Source organism: Lissotriton vulgaris, chromosome 3_1 (assembly GCF_964263255.1).
Source record: "Lissotriton vulgaris chromosome 3_1, aLisVul1.2, whole genome shotgun sequence".
Classification (NCBI taxonomy): domain Eukaryota; kingdom Metazoa; phylum Chordata; class Amphibia; order Caudata; family Salamandridae; genus Lissotriton; species Lissotriton vulgaris.
The window spans coordinates 950,146,643-950,169,419 of NC_141689.1; the positions used below are offsets into that span (position 1 = coordinate 950,146,643).

General features: G+C 44.6%; 1 protein-coding gene across 1 annotated transcript in view; it reads left to right on the top strand.

Moving 5' to 3' along the window:
* The window catches only part of SLC28A3 (solute carrier family 28 member 3), a 365,199-nt gene that overhangs the window by 235,511 nt on the left and 106,911 nt on the right, over positions 1-22,777 (top strand). Inside the window, exon 8 of the mRNA XM_086961303.1 lies at positions 1,580-1,657. Within this exon, the coding sequence (XP_086817429.1) occupies positions 1,580-1,657 (78 nt within the window). The remainder of the gene's footprint in view (positions 1-1,579; positions 1,658-22,777) is intronic.

Genomic DNA, 22,777 nt, shown 5'->3' on the forward strand with positions numbered 1-22,777 from the left:
TGTGTCGCGCTTGCGATGCAACTCCAGCAATGCGCCGCCTTTACGGCACAGATGCGTCACGCATCTGTGCCGTTTTTGCCCATTGGTGCGCCGCATTGTAAATGCGGCGCATCAATGGTGGCGGAGGCATGGCGCTCAATAAGTGGCGCATCCCTGCTAATATGCAGGGATGCGCCACTTATTGTAAATCTGCCCCTTAGTCTTTAAATATAGATTCAGTTTTGCAAAGAGTTTTTACTAAAATTGTGATTGTTAAAAATATACGCATAACTTTTAAAACGATTTTTTTCTCTAAATGTTATAAATAACTTTCATATCCTTTTATTGGGTATCTTCAATATTTTAACTGAAATATTTATACACAATATAACTAGTTTGGTGGTTATTTTTTAATGGCACGCAAATGCCACAAAAACAAAATGAAGAAATAAAAAAATATTGTGTCGCCTAAAAGTGGCGGCCATATGCTTGTAATAAAAATCTTAAAATAAAAAATATACGCCTTGCATATAATGTTTATAGAGCAGTATGGGTGCTTCCCAGCAGGCAGGTGCAATTAAAGCAAGTAGAGAAATCCCTTTTAGTTTTTGTACACATAACAGGAAAAAGGATTCTTAGCACAATGAGCAATACTATTAGCTTTGAATTCAGGAAACCTAAAGACAGAATTAAAAGACACAAAGGTGACTTAATTATACAAAAGGGTGAAAAATAGAAGAAAAGGAGCATGGGCAAATTAAAGCATTAGCCCACCATTCCTGGCACTAAAGTGCACTACTTTTTAAGTTGATGAGCACATGTGTAATCAGACGAAATGCATCACTCGCAGTAAAAGAGAACTATTGCCGTTTAAGGTAATTAAGGTAAACTGGGCCATGTGATGACCTCTCACCCCCTACGCCTGTGATTTTTTTTAATGTAAACACCTTACTTGTTTGCAACAGAACTACAAAAATGTCAGAAGGAAGGAAGGAAATCCACCGCCGCTCAAAAACAACCAAAAACACATCGTTGCATGCAACATTTAAAGCTCAGCATATGCATGGTAATGCTACTAACACAACTAAAGTTGTGTTATTAGCAATGTAAAGTTAGCACATTGTAAACACACTCCTTTTTCTACAGCACTTGCTTCTTTCAGTGCCGTCAGAAAATATGATTGAAAGCGTATCGTTGATTAGGAGATCCGAGAGTAGAAGATCTGCCTTGTCTTGTCATATCACCTTCGAAGTTTGTCTCTATTTACTCTTCGACTGAACTTCAGAAACCCCTTCCCGCCCCCCCACCACCCCCACCCCTGCGCCTTGGGACCCTAACGGGTGATTAGCCATGCTCTATAAGAAGCTTGATTGATTGATTGATTACTTACTCTGACCATGTGAAGACCTTTCATGGACTAATTTTCCACCCAGTGGGGAATGTAGTTTACTTGTGTCTTATGAGAACAACTGTATCGCCTTGCAAACAGTATATTTGTAAGAGAAGCTCCTCATGTCAAACACTTTTTCAGAATCACTGATAGACCTCTTTTCCTACAAAAAAATATAATTCAAATTCTGTGTTTCTGTTTTTTCATCAGACATTCCTGGAGTATTCTGACACAGGTGCCAAGTTTGTATTTGGTGATAAATATATGGATCACTTTTTTGCCTTCAAGGTAAGAGTCACACAAAATATCATTGCTTGCAGTTATCTGAGTATAACATTTTGTTTGCAGTTCAAAAGTGAAATCATATGTATTGTATATGCTTTCATTATGTATTATCCTTTACCAATTTGATGCAATTTAAGTGTACAGAAGTAGAAGTTGGGAACAGGAGCGTAATGCATGTCCCTGCAGCCTATGTGGCACAGGGGGACCCCGAAACTTCATGGGCCCCCAACTCTTCAAGGGACCCTAACTCAGCCCCAGGACAATGAAAATCTGTGAAATATGCGATACTCAGGGGCCCCTCGACACCTTATGCAGGGTAATCCCTCCATTTTGCATTACATCACTGACTGGGAATGTTATTAAAATGAAAAAACAAGTTGTTTTTCTGTAACTCCCTGAGGATGTGTTGATGTGGGTGATCTTTATTTCAATATTGTAAAAACCTCAAATTCTCAGTAAATTTTTATCGACAGGCACTTTGTTGGTAATGTAATTAGCAGCTCCAAGTTGCCTAATGTGCCATTTCTTCTACTTATTATTTATGTATTACAACAATTGTGGACTTCTGAAAGTGCACTGTGCTTTACCAATTTTGAAACATTTTCTTTAAGGGGAAATTAAGCTTTTCTCAGCGAAGCACGGAGAAGCTTTACAGATCTTGAGGGGGAATGTGACAAAGTTAGGAAAAAAGAAAATTAATAACACAAATACCTCCCCCTATTCAAAATAGTAGTAGAGTCTTAATATCCATTCAGACATTAAAATTATCAAACTCGGACTACAAATTTATGTGAGTTGTATTCTACAATTGAGAACCAAATATACATTACAGCAATTACATTGTGGGTCACTTAAAGATGATGGTCAAAAAGTAAAATTCAGCAAACGATGCCAGGAACCTTGCCTGCCGCAAATGTCAGCAGTAGAAAAATACTTGCCAAATATTGTAAAATAGATTACAGTAAATAAAAAGTGGTAAAAATATAAATAAATTCACAGATCTATGCTTTGCAAGCTAACATCTTCTTAGTCATCTACTACTGGTTGTGGCACTGGTACTCAAGCTGTGTACCACAGAGACCAGACTTCTGTGAAAAAGGAAGCAAGATATGTTTGGTGCTGTTACAGAACAAAAATAAGTATACTTTAAGAAATAATGAATTCAGAATATTCACACAAGTATGACAGGAACCTGGATTGTAATGGTACCTGCAGGGTGCATGGCTCTTGGGTTTCACACACAAGGACAGCTTTTAAGGCACTTGCAACCAAAAGGACTGGAATTCAGTGCAGATGATCCAATGGGGACATATCCATGCATATACATGGCTCAACAATAAAATCCTTAGATATAAGTTATGTGCGGTGGGGAGTTGCTTTTTAGGTACTTTTTGTTTTTTAGCATTCATCCGACATGTATATGTCTAAGATGGGTCCAAAAATATTTATCTGATTGAGACTAAGCATAAGGGTCTGGAGATTGCAGCAATATTATTTTGTACACACATATATACTTTAAGCTTCCCTTGAAAATGTGTTTGAGATTTGCAAGGCTCTTTAGGCTATTTAAATGCTGAGATCTTCAGTAGAATTCCTCATGGCACAGTCCGTTATGTTGCTCCCTCTTAATTTAGAACATTCATTGCTCAGTGGGTGGAATATTATTTGAATAGCATTACAGCCCATCTGTTTTGGGTTGCAATATAAATTATACAAAACCAATGTAAAAAGACAACTCAAGTTCTGTACAAAAAAGGAAGCTTGAGACTACAAAAGACAAACATAGAATAGAAGCAAAGAGTTGTACTGGCAGTCATGGGGTTAGTCACATGATCAAATGCCAGTGTTCTGTAAAATCAAGAACTATTCTGCCAGTCTATGGTCTGCATGTCAGAGCAAAGGTTTATCTCCTGCAGACTGCTGTATTACTCGTTCCTTAAGCAATGTGTTTTGAATGTGGCAGTCAGAGTAGTAGTAGGAAGAAATGAATCAGTTCCTACCACCCCTGTCTCTCGATTTCTTTGTTGACTCTAATTTTTGAGCGAGGGTTAATTCCACACGACTTTTCTTCATGCTTCCTCCAAGACTCCACATAAACTCTTGCATCAAAACTCTCTAAATGTGGGCGAGTGCATACCAACAGAAACAGTAAGGCCTGCCTAGATGTGTGTGTGTGTTTGTGTGTGTGTGTGTGTGTGTGCGTGTGTATGTGGAGTATATATATAGCATAGTTAGCTCACTAGTTTTGTATGAGTGAAATCGGAGCATATATATATATATATATATATATATACATATATATATATATATATGCTCCGATTTCACTCATATATATATATATATATATATATATATATATATATATATATATATATATATATATATGCGCACGCTCATGTGTTGAAAACACCGACCACACTCGCGGGGCTTCTGTTCAGGGCTTTATTCTCCCAACAAGTTGCTAGATAGCTTGAAAACAAAGGAGCAAGGTTCGTATTAAGTCCTGATTCCTCTTTTGTCCTGACGCGTTTCGAAGGCGGCTGCCTTCTTCTTCAGAGGATGACGAAGTAATCTTCAGGATAGTTGCAGGAAGGACCTTTCTTTATGTTCATGACACGCCCCTGGATGGGCGCCGTGTCTTCTGGTACATGTATTCCTGCTGTGATTAATTATCGCATATTGCGTCTCTGTCCTCAGTTTTCAATTTTGATGGCAGGGTCCTGGCCTGGAAACCCCTCGCCAGCCAGGCGGCGCCATGGTGTTAGAGCAAGTGATAAGTATATGTTCATATCCCAACAAGCTGTATGCTCGCCGTTTCTGGACTCTTTCCATCACGTCGTGTGGCGGTACTCAGCGAAATGCAGTTCCTCTATATATATATAGTATATGAACAAGGCGGTAGTGAACAAGGCGGCAACGCCGAAACGCGTCTAAGCAGATACTGATCGAATAAATCGAGTTTGGATTCAGATTCATGGTGTCAGCGCCTTCTTCAAAATTTACAAGTTTGGTATGACTGGATATATATATATATATATACATATATATATATATATATATATATACATATAAGCTCCAAAGTTCCCCACCGGAACAAAGACGCACTCAGACATCCGCTAGCACCAGGCTTTTAAAGGGTAAGAACAGAGCCGGCATGCCGATGCAAATAACAGCTTTATTGTCGAGTTATGCATGCCTGACGCGTTTCTGTGCTGCCGCACTTCATCAGAGGCTTCGACAGTCTTTCGTGCTGTTCTGACCCATACACACACAAGGAAACATTTTCACCCTTCGATGGGCTGCTCTGTTGAGCGTATTGACTTGTGGGTGTTGTAGTCTGGATCTGCGAACTCTGCCCTAATGGGTGCACGTACATATTGCTGTTGCCAAAAAGTTCTGAGCCCACAGATGGGCCTCCGCATGTGGGTGCCGTTCAATATCCCAAGCAGATGTCCCACATAGTGGCTCTGTGAACTGCAGAGCCCGTGGCCCCCAACCTTAGTAGGGTGGTGCGTCTTTCGCGGCCGGGGACGCCGCGTAAAAAATGAAAGCTCCAAAGTTCCCCACCAGAACAAAGACGCACTCAGACATCGGCTAGCACCAGGCTTTTAAAGGGTAAGAACGGAACCGGCATACCTGGCAAATAACAGCTTTCGTGGCGAGTTATGCATGCCTGATGCGTTTCTGTGCTGCCGCACTTCATCAGAGGCTTCAACAGTCTTTCGTGCTGTTCTGACCCATATACACACAAGGAAAAATATTCACCCTTCGATGGGCTGCTCTGTTGAGCGTATTGACTTGTGGGTGTTGTAGTCTGGATCAGCGAACTCTACCCTAATGGGTGCACGTAAATATTGCTGTTGCCAAAAAGTTCTGAGCCCACAGATGGGCCTCCGCATGTGGGTGCCATTCAATATCCCAAGCAGATGTCCCACATAGTGGCTCTGTGAACTACAGAGCCCATGGCCCCCAACCTTAGTAGGGTGGTGTGTCTTTCGCGGCCGGGGACGCTGTGTGAAAAATGAAAGCTCCAAAGTTGCCCACCGGAACAAAGACGCACTCAGACATCTGCTAGCACCAGGCTTTTAAAGGGTAAGAACGGAACCGGCATGCCGATGCAAATAACAGCTTTCGTGTTGAGTTATGCATGCCTGAAGCGTTTCTGTGCTGCTGCACTTCATCAGAGGCTTCAACAGTCTTTCGTGCTGTTCTGACCCATACACACACAAGGAAAAATTTTCACCCTTCGATGGGCTGCTCTGTTGAGCGTATTGACTTGTGGGTGTTGTAGTCTGGATCAGCGAACTCTACCCTAATGGGTGCAAGTAAATATTATTGTTGCCAAAAAGTTCCGAGCCCACAGATGGGCCTCCGCATGTGGGTGCTGTTCAATATCCCAAGCAGATGCATTATGGGTCTGGTAGTTTAAAAACATGTTTTTTTACATTTGACTGAGGGAATATGATAAAATAAAAAAACATCCATATGGTATTCTCTAGTGTATAGTGTCATACTAGATGCGACAAAAATAATGTATTGTATTGGTGTTGTGCCATGAAATCATACGTTTCCTTAAAAATAAGAAACAAGAAAAAATGTAAAAAACATGTTTTTAAACTACCAGACCCGTAACGCATCATAATGTGCTAATAGGTGTTTCTGGTATAAATATTGAAATCAAGGTAGGACCAATGTTTAACACTGTGACCAAGACCTGCCGGTCGAAAAGCGTAGTGGGAGGAGAGTGCTGTAATTGGCAATGGCCTGTTGAATTAAACCTGTGAATTATCAAATTGGGCGAGTGCAAGCGAATACTTTTTGGTGGAAGATTGTTGTCGGGGAATGTCCGTCCCCGCCGCATGCACCAGCTGTGCTAAGTGTGCCTTTCGTGTTCGGGCAAGTTTGGTGAGATATATATATATATATATATATATATATATATATATCCCAACAAGTTTGCTCTCGCAATGAAGACACCCACGCAATGTATTCACTTCGCCTTTATTGGAAAAGCAGGCAGCGGTTCCAACTTCAATGTCCTTCTAGCATAGTCTCTTGCCATCGACGCCATACGCGTTTCTGGTTAATTCCCTTGATCACTGGCAAATGGCTTTTTTTGTGAAAAAACAGCTGTGCATTTTGTTCGTTTTATACTCGCGATGTTTCAGAGATAAGTCCCGCCCATCTGGGCGCAATGCATTCTAGTTCATGTAGTTCATGTAATTTATATCCATAGTGGTGCAGCTGTTATCTTTCCTCCATATATTAATTACCCTTCGGGTTGCTATTCCGGTGCATTGCCGCCGTACCGCCTATCCTTGGCTTGGTGAACCGGCAACTTCGCTCCTCAACCGCGCCCCATATGACTAAGGGCGCAAAGACCCGCACAAGGCAGGGGGGTTGTCTTCGTGGCCCGAGCGAGGCCACCTAACATCCCAACAAGTTTGCTCTCGCAATGAAGACACCCACGCGATGTATTCACTTCGCCTTTATTGGAAAAGCAGGCAGCGGTTCCAACTTCAATGTCCTTCTAGCATAGTCTCTTGCCATCGACGCCATACGCGTTTCTGGTTAATTCGCTTGATCACTGGCAAATGGCTTTTTTGGTGAAAAAACAGCTGTGCATTTTGTTCGTTTTATACTTGGAATGTTTCAGAGATAAGTCCCGCCCATCTGGGCGCAATGCATTCTAGTTCATGTAGTTCATGTAATTTATATCCATAGTGGTGCAGCTGTTATCTTTCCTCCATATATTATTTTCCCTTCGAGTTGCTATTCCGGTGCATTGCCGCCTTACCGCCTATCCTTGGCCTTTCTGAACCGGCAACTTCGCTCCTCAACCGCGCCCCATATGACTAAGGGCGCAAGGACCCGCACGAGACAGGGGGGTTGTCTTCGTGGCCCGAGCGAGGCCACCTAATATCCCAACAAGTTTGCTCTCGCAATGAAGACACCAACGCGATGTATTCACTTCGCCTTTATTGGAAAAGCAGGCAGCTGTTCCAACTTCAATGTCCTTCTAGCATAGTCTCTTGCCATCGACGCCATACGCGTTTCTGGTTAATTCCCTTGATCACTGGCAAATGGCTTTTTTGGTGAAAAAACAGCTGTGCATTTTTTTCGTTTTATACTCGCGATGTTTCAGAGATAAGTCCCGCCCATCTGGGCGCAATGCATTCTAGTTCATGTAGTTCATGTAATTTATATCCATAGTGGTGCAGCTGTTATCTTTCCTCCATATATTAATTTCCCTTCGGGTTGCTATTCCGGTGCATTGCTGCCGTACCGCCTATCCTTGGCCTTGCTGAACCGGCAACTTTGCTCCTCAACCGCGCCCCATATGACTAAGGGCGCAAGGACCCGCACGAGGCAGGGGGGTTGTCTTCGTGGCCGGAGCGAGGCCACCTAATATCCCAACAAGTTTGCTCTCGCAATGAAGACACCCACGCGATGTATTCACTTTGCCTTTATTGGAAAAGCAGGCAGCGGTTCCAACTTCAATGTCCTTCTAGCATAGTCTCTTGCCATCGACGCCATATATATATCTATCTCCAACCAGTTTAGCGAGAAGGAAACCAGAGCCGCTTTGTAATTGGCGGGCCGCGGCGGGGTTCGCCTACCCCAATAGATCCAACAACAGTCGTCCTGTAAGGTATCCAGACAACACGCTGATGCCCAAATATGCTCCTTAGTGAGTTTTATTTGACAAACTCACCCAACGTGTTTCCCAGCGTCCGCTGCTTGTTCGTGAGCAAGCAGCGGACGCTGCGAAACGCGTCAGGTGATTATGACAAATAAAACTCACTAAGGAGCATATTTGGACCTCAGCATGTTGTGACTGTTGTTGAATATATATATATATATATATATATATATATATATATATATATATATATATATATATATATATATATATATATATATATATATATATATATATATATATTCACAAAAAACATCAAAGGTTACAGGGGTGTTATAGTTAGGCTCAGATTTCACTCATACAAAACTAGTGAAATTTAGCAGACAGAATTTCCTGTGCTAACTATTACTTACACCCCCTCACTGCTTATGACCTCACATATTACATCACTCATGACATTGTCAGTGACATTACACAATTCATTACTGATGACATCATCCAATGATTATTTTTCGTAAACGTTTCTGAGGCTTAAAGATATTTACTAAGATACACCATAAGTTAAATTAATATTCTTTCTCTAATACTAATAAGTGATAGTGTTTCTAATATATGTCATCTGAGTGGCTTTCTGACTGTCAGTATCAGTGTGTGAGTGAGTGTCTGAGTGGCTGTATGGTTGTGTGAGTTGCTTTATGGATCTGTCACTGGGTGTGTGAGTGGCTGAATAGGCCTGCTGCAATGCGTATGTGGGGGGCTGTATGGGAGTGTGAGTGGTTATAAGAGTGTTTGAGTATGCGTGTGAGTGGTTGTATGAGTGTGTGAGTAGGTGTCTGAATAGCTGTGTGGGTGTGTGAATGGGTGTGTAAGTGGTTGTAAGGGGGAGTGAGTGGGTGTACAGGTGTGTCCGTGGGTATGTGAGTTTGGGTGTGTAAGTGGGTGTTTGAGTGTTTGTATAGGTCTATGATTGGTTTTGGGAGTGTGTAAGTGGGTGTGTGAGTGGTTGTCTGTGGGTGTGAATGGTTGTTCAGGTCTATACGTGGATGTGTGAGTGGTTGTATGGGTGTGTGAGTGGTTACATGGATGTGTGAGTGGGTGAATGAGTTGTTGTATGGGTGTGTGAGTGGGTGTGTACGTGGTTGTATAGGTGTGTGAATGGGTTTCTGAGTTGTTTGGCTGTGTAAGTGGGTGTGAATTCTGGTGTGGGTGCATGACAGGTTGTATGGGTGGGTGAGTGGGTATGTGAGTGGTTGTATTGGTCTGTAAGTGGGTGCGTGAGTGGTTGTATAGGCAGGTGAGTAGGTGTATGAGTGGTTGTATGAATCCGTGAGTGGGTGTATGAGTGATTGTGCAAGTGAATGTGTGAGTGGTTGTGTGGGTATGTGAGTGGTTGTGTGGGTGTGAGTGAGTGAGTGTGTGTGTGGTTCTGTGGATGATGTCATCACTGATGTAATTTGAGCTGCCATCAGTCATGTCATCAGTAATGTCACTATGTCATGAGTGATGCAAAATTTGAGGCCAAAAGCAATACATTTCAGGGGAAGTTAGAATTATCTCAGGTAACTATAACTGCTGAATTTCACTGGCTTTGTACAAGAGAAATCTGAGTCTAACCATAGCGTCCCTGTATCAATTTTTCAGTAAATTTCAAAGGTTTTTTAAAATTCGATTTCCTAACTATAATGACCCTGTAACCTCTGTTATTTTCAGATAATTTCTACGTTTTTTTATTGTTATTTCCAAACTATAACGTCACTGTAACCTTTGTGTTTTTCAGTGAATTTCTAAGGTTTCAAATTTTATTTCCCAACTGTAACCTGGACCCTTTGAGAGTGAATGACAGAGTGTTGGTGTCTGTATGGGTGTATGGATGTATGAGTGGGTATGTGAGTAGTTTTGAGGGATTCTGAGTGGGTAGGTGAATGGATTTGTGAGTGGGTGCGTGAGGTGCTAAATGGGTCTGTAAGTGGATGTGTGATTAGCTGTGTGGAGGTGTGAGTGGGTTTGTGAGTGCCTGTATGGGTCTGTGAGTGGGTGTGTGAGTCACTCTATTTGTCTGTGAGTGGGTTTGTGAGTATCTGTGGGGGTCTGTGAGTGGGTGCATGACAGTCTGAGTAGGTCTGTGAGTGGGTAAATAAGTGTCTGAGTGGGTTGGTGAGTGGGTGTGTGAGTGTCTGAGGGTCTGTTAGTGGATACATGAGTGTCTGAGTGAGTCTGTGAGTGGGTGTGTGAGTGTCTGAGTAGGTCTATGGCTGGATGTGTCAGTCTCTGAATGGGTCTGTGAACTGGTGCGTGAGTCTTTGAGTGGGTCTGTGATTGGGTGCATGAATGCATGAATGGGTCTATGAGTGTATGCATGAGTGTCTGAGAGGATCTGTGAGTGTATGCATGAGTGTCTGAGTGGGAGTGGGTGTGTGAGTGTCTGAGTGGGCCTGTGAGTGGGTTAGTGAGTCCTACGTGGGTTTGTAAGTGAGTCTCTGAGAGGGTGTTTGAGTGGGTGTCAGAGTGTTAGTGGGTCTCTGAAGGAGTACATTAGTGTCTGAATCAGTATTTATCTGTATTTCTTTAGCAATAATCTTGAATATGTCAAAAGTAGATCTGTGAGTGGGCCTGTGAGTCTCCGAGTGGGTTTGTGAGTCTGAGAGGGTTAGTGAGTGGGTACATGAGTGTCTGAGTGGGTCTGTGAGTGGGTCCATGACTGTCTGAATGGGTCTGTCAGTTGGTGCATTCGGTCTGAGTGGGTCTGTTAGTGTGTGCATGAGTGCCTGAGTAGGTCTCTGAATGGGTGTGTTAGTGTATGAGAGGGTCTGAGTGGGTCTGTGAGTAGAAGCATTACTGTCTGAGGGGGTCTGTGCATGAGTGTATGAATTCCTAAGTGGGTCTGTGAGTGGGTGCATGAGTCTCTGAGTAGGTGAGTGAGTGTGTGTGTGTGTCTGAGTAGGTCTCTGAGTGAGTGCATGAGTGTCTGAGTGGGTCTGTGAGTGGGTATGTGAGTGGATCTGTGAGTGTCTGGGTCTGTGAGTGGGTGTGTCAGTCTCTGAGTGGGTGCATGAGTGCTTCAGTGGGTCTGCGTTGTGCGCATAAGTGTCTGAGAGAGTCTCTGAGTGGGTATATGAGTGTCTGATTAGATCTGTGACTGGGTGTTTCAGTCTCTGAGTGGGTCTGTAAGCGAGTGCATAAGTCTCTGAGTGGGTGTAAGAGTGTGAGTGGGTCTCTGAGTGAGTGCATTAGTGTTTGAATGAGTATCTGAATGTACTTTTTTTTCCGGTGATATTCGCTAAGACATTGCAATATTAAATAGGGGCCGCGTTGAGCGCTGCAGCGGAGTCACGAATATCCCACAAGGAAGACAAAAACATTTCTCGATGTGTTGTAAACATAGAGGGTCCTCCAAACACACCTATATTCCACCCATGGGATCAGGGTACCTCTACCATGGCCCTTTCTATCACTCTCAATGTTTATTTTCAGCCCCCAGGGACCATGTCCCGCTACATAAATTGGCAGCCGCAACTTTCTACACAGGTTGCGGCCAGCCAATCACAGCATTCCTGTTGGTGTGCGTATTTGCAACACATCACAAAGTATTTGTGAAGGCTTCATGTCTTTAGATATAAAAATTTGTTTTCCCATTAATATCTTTAAAAACTACTGAACGGATTTACACCAATTCACAAAAAGGCCACTTTCTGGACCAAGAGCTACCTTTCTTCCAAAATTGGTGTAATTCTGTCCAGCGATTTGGGCTCTAGTCAAGTTCAAAATCTTTTTAGGAATTAACATGGGAAACACTCTTTTTTTGACACCCTCCACTTTTTCTCACACCTGCATGACTGATCACCCTGAAAATTTCCATGCACAATCAGACCCAGCAGGGCACTTTTTAAAAAAAAAAGCTTGTGAAGATTTGTCAAAAGGCGTCAAAGTTGTAAGCAAGTCAAAAACATTATTCCTATATATACATACTGTGTGGTTAGCTCAGATAGCACAGGTCTAACTGGGGCACTCAGGAGTCAGACTTCCACCATTAACATGACTGCTGCACTCTCTATGTTAACAGCCTATCTTTGTCAAAGTTAAATTGTTCACTTTGGAGTCGACAGACGGTACTATTAAAAAGTTCTGACCTACTGTGCACGTCTATACACCTTCACAACAATGTGCTACGAGGTGGCCATGAGGCAGCATGTTTGGCTCTTATTAAACACCAATTTAAAATGAAATGAGTACATGCTGTGTTGGTTCAGGATCAAATGTGAAAGCGAAAACTAGTCTGACCACTTACAATTCATGAGAAGCTTGTGCTCATCAAGATGTTTGCTGATCATATAACAACAGGTTCACACGCCTGTAGCCCAGCAGCAGTAAGAGCAAAGGTCAACTTCCAAAGCTTTAAGATGTAAATGCTCATTACATGCTCACTGTGTGAAAACCCAGGAGGACAAGTCCACCTTCTAAGGGAGGTCTTCGAGCACCCAGGAGTGGACAGACACTGAAACAAGCATTTGCAATGCAATCAGTCTCGCCTTTGGGATCTTATATGCATTTCGCTATGCAGCACATTAGCCTGGGTGCTGAAACACCTACTGTTCTTTAACATGGAGAGAAAGTAAGCACCAAACTGTGTGACACGCCAGGTATGGGAATACATGGAGAGAAATATTGCCTTTCAGATGGAAATGGTATAGTCCAAAGCTCTGTTTTTAATAGAAAATTTGGGCCTTCGGTGGTCATATTACTGAAACTACAAGATTTTAAATAAATATTATTATCTACGGGTGCTCGTGGAAGACAATTTCTTTGGACTGGAATCTAGAGAATGCTAAAGTGATTCTGGTATTTTACTGACGTCTGCTGTTCGTTTTCTATCAAGAAAGTTAAATAGAGGCAGTTCCTAGGGAAAAAAAAGTCCCTAAGCAGAAAGCAATTCTGGTATTTGACTGATCTCTACTGGTCCTTTTCTATCAAGACGGTTAAATAGGGTCAGTTGAACAAGCAGAAAGCAATTCTGGTATTTTACTGACCTCTGCTGGTAGTTTTCTATATAGAACTTTAAATAGAGACAGTTGAACAGAAAAAAAAGTCCCTAAGCGGAAGTCCAAGGGCTGATCTCCAGGGCCCACAAAGTACATACACATATATGTATATACTAAAGTATATACAAGAGGTCTCGAATGCGCGACCTAAAAAACTGATTTGATCTGGCATTGGGTCCAGTTCTTCGTTCTAGAATAAACAAATGCCTTTCTTGACCCGGGAGTGGAGTTGGCAGCCATGGCTATTTGGAGACCTGTAGCTGATTCAGAGTCCACAACAAAACCCAGACACTGCAGGCTGGAGGTACAGACCTTGTGAATGATGCTTTAACACTCAGCAAAGAGCATGAACGTGGCTGTTCGGAGGGTTTGCCTAGGCAAAACAGATTGCCCAAAATTCAACCTTCCAAAGCCTTTTTGACTTTCTGCACTCATTGAACATAGCTAAACGGTTTGTTGGTTCGTGCGCAACCCTTTATTACAGGTGCAGCTTGCTTGAAATCTTAGTAATGAAACAAAGTGAGAGGTACCCCTTAAAAAATTCAAGGGAAGTAGGGTTAAAGAGAACTGCCTGCTTCTCCGGTTTCAGACCGGACTGAAACCAGAGAAGCAGGCAGTTCTCTTCGGCCGAATAGGGAAACAATTGTTTTTCGCCGGGAGGACAAGACGAAAGCGCCCCTGGTTTCCACTTCTTTTAAACAGAAAAAGGCGCTCTTTAACGAGCAGTATCGCCAAGCGCACCACGTTTATCTGCAGGACTTTTAAACCGAAGTCAGACACACAAAAGTGTGAAGGAAAACTGATGTCAACTCACTTATCCTTAAGCGCACATTTCTACAACTGAACGTACAGGGAGTTTATCCAAACAAGAATCTAAAGGGTGATCGTTCTTGACCCCAGATACACGACAGACAAAAGATAGAGTCTTGATAAAGGTGGTCCAAAACTATTTCAACCACCGAAACGCGTCGACGCAATTTCCAAGTACAATTCCTAGACTCGGATACCGGTGTTGATACAATATAAAAACTGTGCACAGCACATGGTTATCACATTGAGTTCGAATGTACACCTAGTACTGTAACAATTGGATGTCGTACTGTTGTCTGTTCCCCTTTCCTCGTATCAATATTGCTGGTCGATTTTGATCTCCATGAATGTCAAAAAACCGTTTTAACAATTTTTCCTCCAATTTATTTGTTTTTATTTGTGTACAGTGGCGCTCTTGCCCACTTGTGTTTTTTAATATATTTTGTAATATTAATAAATTGTGTACAATTTTCTTAACTTTATTGTCCTAATTGATTTGTTAATTAAGTTGTTTTATTGAATATCTCATTCAAGGGAACTTCTTCTCAGTATTGGTTGAAATCTTAGTAAACAGCGAGGTGAAAAATATCAGTGCATTTCCTGCCTCTAAGTAGTCAATGGAAACAGTATGCCACTCTCAGGACTAATTGAGGTCAGTTTCTGGGGAAATTTGTCTCAGATAGTAAACAACATTATTCCTTTGCGTTCAGCTGGCAAAAATGTTTAGATTAAACGAAGTGCTAACTGAAGAGAATAGGGAATATGTGCCTTTCATTACTGACTGGTGACGCGTGTAAATTGTGGCACCCTCACCATCCCCGGCCTATTATTTGCATGCTGGGACTTGTAGTTGCACAGGTACTAGTACAAGCGTGATAGCAAAACGTGGAACCCAGTCATGAAATTGAGCAATTACCCTCTTAAATGGCAGCTGTTTGTTGACTTCTGGGTAATTAATTGCGAACCTGGCCCTGTCAACATTCAAACACTTGACGTGCAGGTTGCACGCGCTAGACTCGTTGACGTACTAAAATTCTCTCACTTAAGAGTTTAATTGGCTGTTCTGTCTGTCTAGCATAGACAGGTGGACAGTAGCACAGAGCTTGCATTCAGCACCAAACATAAGAGCCAAAACTGCAAAGTGATCTTCTGAGCAGAGCAACAATCAAGTTTGTGCGACTGAGTCCAAGCCCTTAGGATATTATTGCTACTGTATGTGACAACATTGAGAGCCGTGGAGCGGAACAGGTATACAAAGTCTTATTTTAATCTGCAAGGAAAACCACCCCACAAGGCGTGCTTCTGTAAACAGTAAAACAGCGTCCACTGCCAGGGCAAGCGGAAAAGTGCCAGAGAATAACACGCTGCAAGACTTGTTGAGCGCTTTTGTTTACTATTGTCTGCGTGAACAGAAACCACATTTGATTCAAGGTAGTTAAAAGCGTTGGCTTCTGCCCTCACAAAAGAATTGAACACAAAGCTACCATCCACACCTTGAACAATCAAGGTGCTTCTGATCTTCATTTTAAAACGATGTTTTCTGGTTAATATGACTTTTAATGTGTAATATGGAAAACTGATAGACACTGGGATGCAAAGCTGCCTTTCCTCCATGCTTTCTGCTCTATCCACCCACACACACACAACTCAAATCCGCATCTATGCATGTTTCCTGGTTTCAGTCGTTCCCTGCACCTGCTTCTACACATGCCCTGACATGTTCTCATACACATATATATGCATAGTAACTAAATATTGCAATGACCGTCACCTTCACCGGTTCACCGAGTCATAAACCAGCCCTGCTATTTTCACCGATGTGCCTATAGCATACATACTAGCTGAGGCTGAATGTTTTTGCCGGAATTTCCATCCAGCAGGGTGGCGGCTGTAATCCGCTGCCGTGCACACTGCGGTGGTAGCAGCAGTTACTAGTCCCTCAAAGTGACTTCACTTTAGGGGTGAACACACTTAGGTGAGATTTCATCAGTGTCTGAGTAGGATGGTAGAATTAGAGGTACCTAATGTAGACACTGAAATTATACATATCAAATCGGTGATATATTGTCAGGGCCTTAATATCTGACTAAAATAGTTGGGGGAGAGGGGTATCCCAACATATTAAGGACAGACACTATACTCACTTTTTCCTCAAAGGTGTCTTGCCTTTTCAATGGGAGAGTTGGAGGTGGGAGGGATCTTTTGTGGTTCTACTTCTGCCCAGTATGTCACTGATCTGCCGTTATAGATGGGGGACTGAACTGCCATCATCTTTGTAGGAGTTAGCACTGCACCTTGGAGGAACAGATGGCGTCTCAGCAGGTGCAGGTGGGATGTTTTCCCATTAACACGTTGTTAATACAAAAAAAATCTCTGCAACAGGTAAAGTAGCTGAGATTCAAGTCCCATTAGAGCAGCTATATAGCTTTGCATATAGCTGTGTCTGAACTGGGATGGCAAAGTGAGCTAAAGAATGATGATGGATTTAAACCAGATCTGTGACTGGGGGGGGGGGGGGTGTCTGAAAAGTTGGCCATCTTCTCCTTGTGTTTGCTTTGTTCACCCTAAGTTGGCAGAGTATTGGTCACTTGCTCACATTGCCATTGGATTCAAGCTAGCCTGGCTGATGGCGGCTTTTAGCTCGAACCCGGTCCCTGGATGCGTGTTTCCGGTCCAGGGAAGATGACATGGCTTGGCAGTTTGGGCTGGACTGTTCCCGTGAGGCACAGGGTCAAGACTGATTTGCATATAGCTGTGTCTAAACTGGGGTGGCCAAGTGAGCTAAAGAACGATGATGGATTCAACCCAGATCTGTGACTGGGAGTGAGTGTCTAAAAGGTTTCAGTGCTCTGTCCATCATATCCTTGTGTTTGCATAATTGTTACACCTCATATATGTATTTTGTGCAAATGTGCAGAACAATACTGCATTAAAGATTATTTTATCAAAGTGACAGGTATGGCAAACTTTGAAAAACAAAGTGATTAGTGTGCAACTTTAGAGAGCCACAGATATTACAGAGGTCAAAAACCTCAAATGGGCAGAGTGACAAAATGGGGGTAGGGCACAGCTAAAAGATGGATTCCATATTACTGGCCAAGCAATAGGAAGAAAATTCCACACCCCTGTTTTTAGTAAGGTTACTAGGAGTCTACCCTTAACCTAGAATGAGGCGAGAGAGCTTTTTCAGGTTCTAAACAAACATATACTTAGTTAAGTGGGAGCGATATGACTACTATGCCTATTACATTTACACTAACGTATTGGAAAGTGGTAGTGTTAATCTCATTGGGCATCCACCAAATACATTATCTTTTTGGGACCTAGAGAGACAGTAATTTGGGGTATTCTAATTAGATATTCTCCTGAAACTCACAAAGACATGTCTATGTTGCTTATTGTTGCTCTCGACCTCAATCATAATCTTACAATGTTCATGGGAAAGTTTTGAAACCTAGTTATCTAGTTACATGGTCAGCGACGGCTACCGCCCCCCTCCCTGTAGGCCCACAACAACCCAGAACACAGCAAAACGGAAAATGATTTGTCTTTGGAAGGCGGGGAGTCGTATAACCCCCCGGCCGTATTTATTAAGATACAAAATAATAAAATTGTTATACAAAATATAAAAAAAATTTATGCAAAATTATTCAGAAACATTTAGATACATTTATATCGACAATTGTGATCGGCTAGCCTTAACAAGATTCTAATACAGCTTGTTTCCTAACCGAATCTAACATCCTCATCTGAAAAATTTTGCATACTAACATTGATGGCGATATGGCAAGGTCGCTAACTGGTGTCAGGTCTTACAAGCTGCGCCCTTACGCAGGTGCGCATGCGCAGCCGGGCCCGTTACTTACCCGGTCCACCCCTGCAGCCGAGCCCGTTAATTACTCGGTCCACCCTTGCAGCTGAGCCCGTTAATTACTCTGTCCACCCATGCAGCCGAGCCCGTTACTTACTCGGTCCACCCATGCAGCCGAGCTCGTTAATTACTCGGTCCACCCCGTGAACTTCATTTAACCAGTGAAGGAGGGCCCTAACTTGCGTTACCAGCTGCCCCTGAAGTTCTAGGAGGGGCCAGTGACCCCTCCTCCCCCTGGGCGGACACCTCCAAAGGATGATGCCGCCCCCTAAGACCTTAAAATAGCTGCTCACCGGTCATGACCTTCCCGCCACAGGCCAGCATTGTTACCCGACGATCTGGCCTCCCCCTTCCTACTTCTCAGAAAGGTCATGTCCCCTTCGCATATCCCACTAGCCATGCTAAAATGTTATTCGACCACAGGACGTTCCCAGCCTCAGTCAAGTGCACCCCGTCCCGGAGGTAGAAATGCTCTCCCCAAATAGACCCATGAGGAATCGTCTGCAACCAGGGGGCTCAAAACAATTTGTCCAACTGCGTGTTGATCCTCTTTACCGAGTGATTCAACGCCTTGACCGAATCCCCCCCTCGCCACTGCCAACGAGGAATAAGTTGGGACCAGACTACCGTGCAACCCGCACAAGTCCTAGACACCCACCCGGCAGTGGATATGATTTCATCTATCAGGATGCATCTCCCGAATTTGGTCAAGTCATTCTCCCCCAGGTGAAGTATCACCACTGACGGGGGGCGGGTTGCTGCGACAATAATTCCAGGAAGTAATCCCTGAACTGCCTAATACCCAGGCCTCCCCTCCCGAAGAATGAGATGGAGAACCCCATCTCTTTCGCCCTTCTCATCCTGTCACCTGTAAGAAATAAATTTTTCGCACGTCTAACATAAGAGTGGCCCACAACCCAAGTCACCAATGTCCGACGATCTTCCTGTTGCTTGTGTTGCGATGGTGTCTTCTGCCGACATTCGGCAAGTTCCTCTCCCGCGTGACAGGTTTGAGAAACTGCAAAACCAAGATATACAAGTGTGAGTCATCCAGCTCTGTCACAACATGCCAATACGTACATAGCGTTTGTAACACTCCGAGGACCACCTCCCAATCCTTTTAACCTTTTCGGCTGGGAGTCCCCTTACCACTGCTTCAGTTGCTGCCCCGATTCTAAAAGAATGGGAGCCAAATTCCGCGGGATCCAAGTTTGCCTTTGCAATAGTTAAGTCCAGGACTTTCCTAAACTGGTACCTAGTCAAAGGAGTACCATCCATGTGACACAATAGTGCCCCTCCGGGCGTCCCTTCCCGCTGCCTCCTAAAAGCCTCCACATGCGAGACTGGGCAACAAGGGTTGGTCTGAGCACGTTGAAGCACTATCGTTTCCCCCTTTCCCTCCTGGTCGGTCTTCGATCTTTGAATCGTTACACACATGGTGTCGGCATGGATCCCCACACAGGCCACTTGTAGGCCACCCTCTTTGTCCACCTTTCATGGCTTGGGCAATCGACCGAGAGAAGGGGCGTGCCATTGGGATAACTCGCAATGCAAAGTTCAATTGGCCCACCGTCTCCTGTAGCTGCTGCAACGTAACTTTCTCCTTCTGAAGGCACTGGCGCAATGCCGCCCTGAACTTCGATAATTTGCTTGTGGGTAATCTAAAGCACCCCTCCAGAGAATCAATTTCGGTACCCAAGAACTCCAAACAAGTGGTCGGACCAACCGTCTTCCCCGGCGCTAACGGTACCCTGAAAGCCCGCATGAGCACGCAAAATTACTGCAATGCCCAGGCACACTCCGAAGTCCCCACCGCTCCCAAGAACAGGAAGTCGTCCAAATAATGCATAACCTGCTTGTGGCCCTTGGCCTGTCTCATGACCCATTAAAGAAAGGAACTGAAAATCTCGAAGTACGCACAAGAGATTGAGCAACCCATCGGCATACATTTGTCCATATAGAACTTTCCTTCAAAAGCGAAACCAAGTAGGTGATGGTCCAAAGGATGCACTGGTAACAAACAAAAGGCGGATTCAATATCAGATTTGGCCATGAGAGTGCCCCGCCCCAATCCCCGCAATAACTCAACTGCTTGATCAAAGGAGGCATATTTCACACTGCAAATTGATTCGTCTATCGCATCATTCACGGACACCCCTCTTGTATTTTATTTATTTTATTTTATTTTTTACATTTGTATGGCGCTCAGCTACCCAACAAGGGTTTCCCGGCGCCTATGACATTAGGTTGGACTAAGGTATAAGCGGAGTTAGATTTTAGCTCAGTTGTTTCTGGAAAAGCCAGGTTTTTACATATTTCCGGAAGCTAGCGTAGTTTTCCTCTTTCCGGATATGTAGGGGGAGTGTGTTCCACAGAATTGGCCCTCTGACAGAAAACGATCTGCCGCCAGTTCTTTGCAGTCTAAAACTGGGAACAGCGAAATTTGCTGCAGTTTGGGAGCGTAGGTTTCTTGTTGGTAGGTAAGGGGTGGCTAGCGCTTGTAGATAGGTAGGTGCCGTTTTGGTTTTGATCTTAAACATGTAGCTCTTGGTGCCGACAAGTTGTGGATCAATCTAAACTCGTCCTTCTCTTTCTTGGGGACTACACCTAATGGTGAACAGACAAAATTTGGCACTGGGACTTCCTGGAATGGCCCCGCTATCCTGCCCAGGGACAGTTCTTTTTCGAATCTTAGCCAGAACTACAGCAGGATTCTGTTGTACAGATAACTGGTCCCTGCAGTGCGCACTGCCAATGTGTCCCCCGGCCGGGATCCGGAAACCTTGGGAGAAACCTTCCTGCAATAACGCAGCTGCGCAGTGGTTAGGGTATCTGTTTAGCCATGGAATCATTGCCAGGACGTTAACCGGGGAGGGGCTAACCGGACTCTCTGCCCTATTCAGGTTTCCTTCCCCCTCTCTGAGTCTGGTTACTATTTTTCCTGCATGTCGTCTCGGGGTGAGAGGTGTGACCACAGATTGCACATGCATGTCTGAATGTACAAGTGCCGGCGGGTCTAGTACAGGAGCATTTGTTGAAATCCCAACACACACCTTTTCTTTCCCCGCCGCCCCCCCTACCTTTCCCTGCGAACTCATTCCCTGGTGCCGCCCGAAAGGGCTGCTGGGTCTTTGCGGGGAACACGTTGGCTATGGTCCCCTGCTGGGTGGGGGCCGTGCCCCCTCCGAACTGCTTATGCCATGACAATGAGTCCACCTTGTCCCATGACAATGACAAGTCAAACTCCTTTGACTTTCTGAAATTCACGTCATATTCTTTCCATGCATCCCCGGCATATTGCTCGCTCCAACCCACAATCCTGCCCTGATAACACGCCATTGCCGCATGCACGTTTGGAGTGCGTTCAACAGTGATAGCTGTAAGAATGGAGAAAGCCCTGATCCAATTGCTCAGTGTTTCCTCCACCCTAAACTTCGCACACTGTACTCTCCATTCGCTAGGGTGCATCCATTCTTTTAGCATTTTGGCATTTTCCATTTACCTATTGTCTAACAGCAAAGAGAAAATATATATGTACTTTCCCGCCCAAATCATCTCTTTCACCGCACGGAAACATGTTGCCCTAAATCCTCACTACGAGACGGAATCGTCCCGTCTCCTAAGAGAGGCAGGACTACCTCCTTACCGTTACCGGGCGCCGGGGCTGTTCCTGCATCGCTTCCGTTCGGTCGAGCAGCATCCAAACCTGCAGAAGAGGGAGAAACAGAGGCCGGAACCGCACTTGTACCTGTTCCCGCCCTAATCTTCTCCACCATTTTTGCCGCCTCCGCGGAATGATCTAACGTTGAGGGCATCATACCCCCTTTCTGTAGCCACGGAAGTATCGCCGCTATCTGGGCCGTTAACTCAGGAGGGATCTGAGTGTCACAATCCGGTATTGCTGCCGGCACCACCGGTACAAGGGGGGCCAAGGGTGCCGGCACTGGGGGCGATGGGAGTGTGCCATCTGGGGCAGATGGCGCCTGCCCGGCAGGATTGTCCCCTGCTGGCAATGCGGGAGCGGGTGCCATAGGGGCCGGGAATACCGGCTCCGGGGTAGCGGGCACCGCCACCGGTGTAGGAGCAGAAGCATTGCGCCTTGGCCGTTTAGCCTCACCTTTCTTCGGCAAGGAATCGGAATCCCTCTCCGGTAAAGGCGCGTCAATCTGCCGCTTGGGCCTACCGCGCGGGCCTTCGATATCATCCATTCTTTTCATCATACGGGCCTCTAGGCCATCAACCGAACTCAATCTTTTGTCCATGGCATTCATCTTCCGCATCATGGCCTGAAACATCAACTCCATCTTTGACCCCTTAGCTTTAGCTCCTGGCATTCTTACTAATGTTCAAGTCACTCACAGATCAGATTCGGAACCAATGCGTCCTGTACCGTCACGAGACGGAGGATGTGCAGGGGGCTGTAAGCACCACGCGACAGCGACCGCAACACTGGCTACTCCAAATGTTAGGGGTGGCCAAACTCTAACGTAGACCCACCCGGCGGTCACACGAAGCGATGAAATGCAAGCCCCCCGCTTCCTCTTACTGTCGATGACTCGCGTGTCCTGCACTCTACAGATCCACCGTCCTCGATCTTTTACGGTCAACTCTCCGTCTGTCTGCTTCCAACGTCGCGCTACCACACACTCCGGTCAGCAATCCTTGATCTGAAAAAGAAAACAGAAAATTAGGAGGCCCCGAGCGCGGGGCACGACCAGTGTGGGGGAGCGTCAGGCGACAAGAAGGGCGAACTGAGCGCTCCC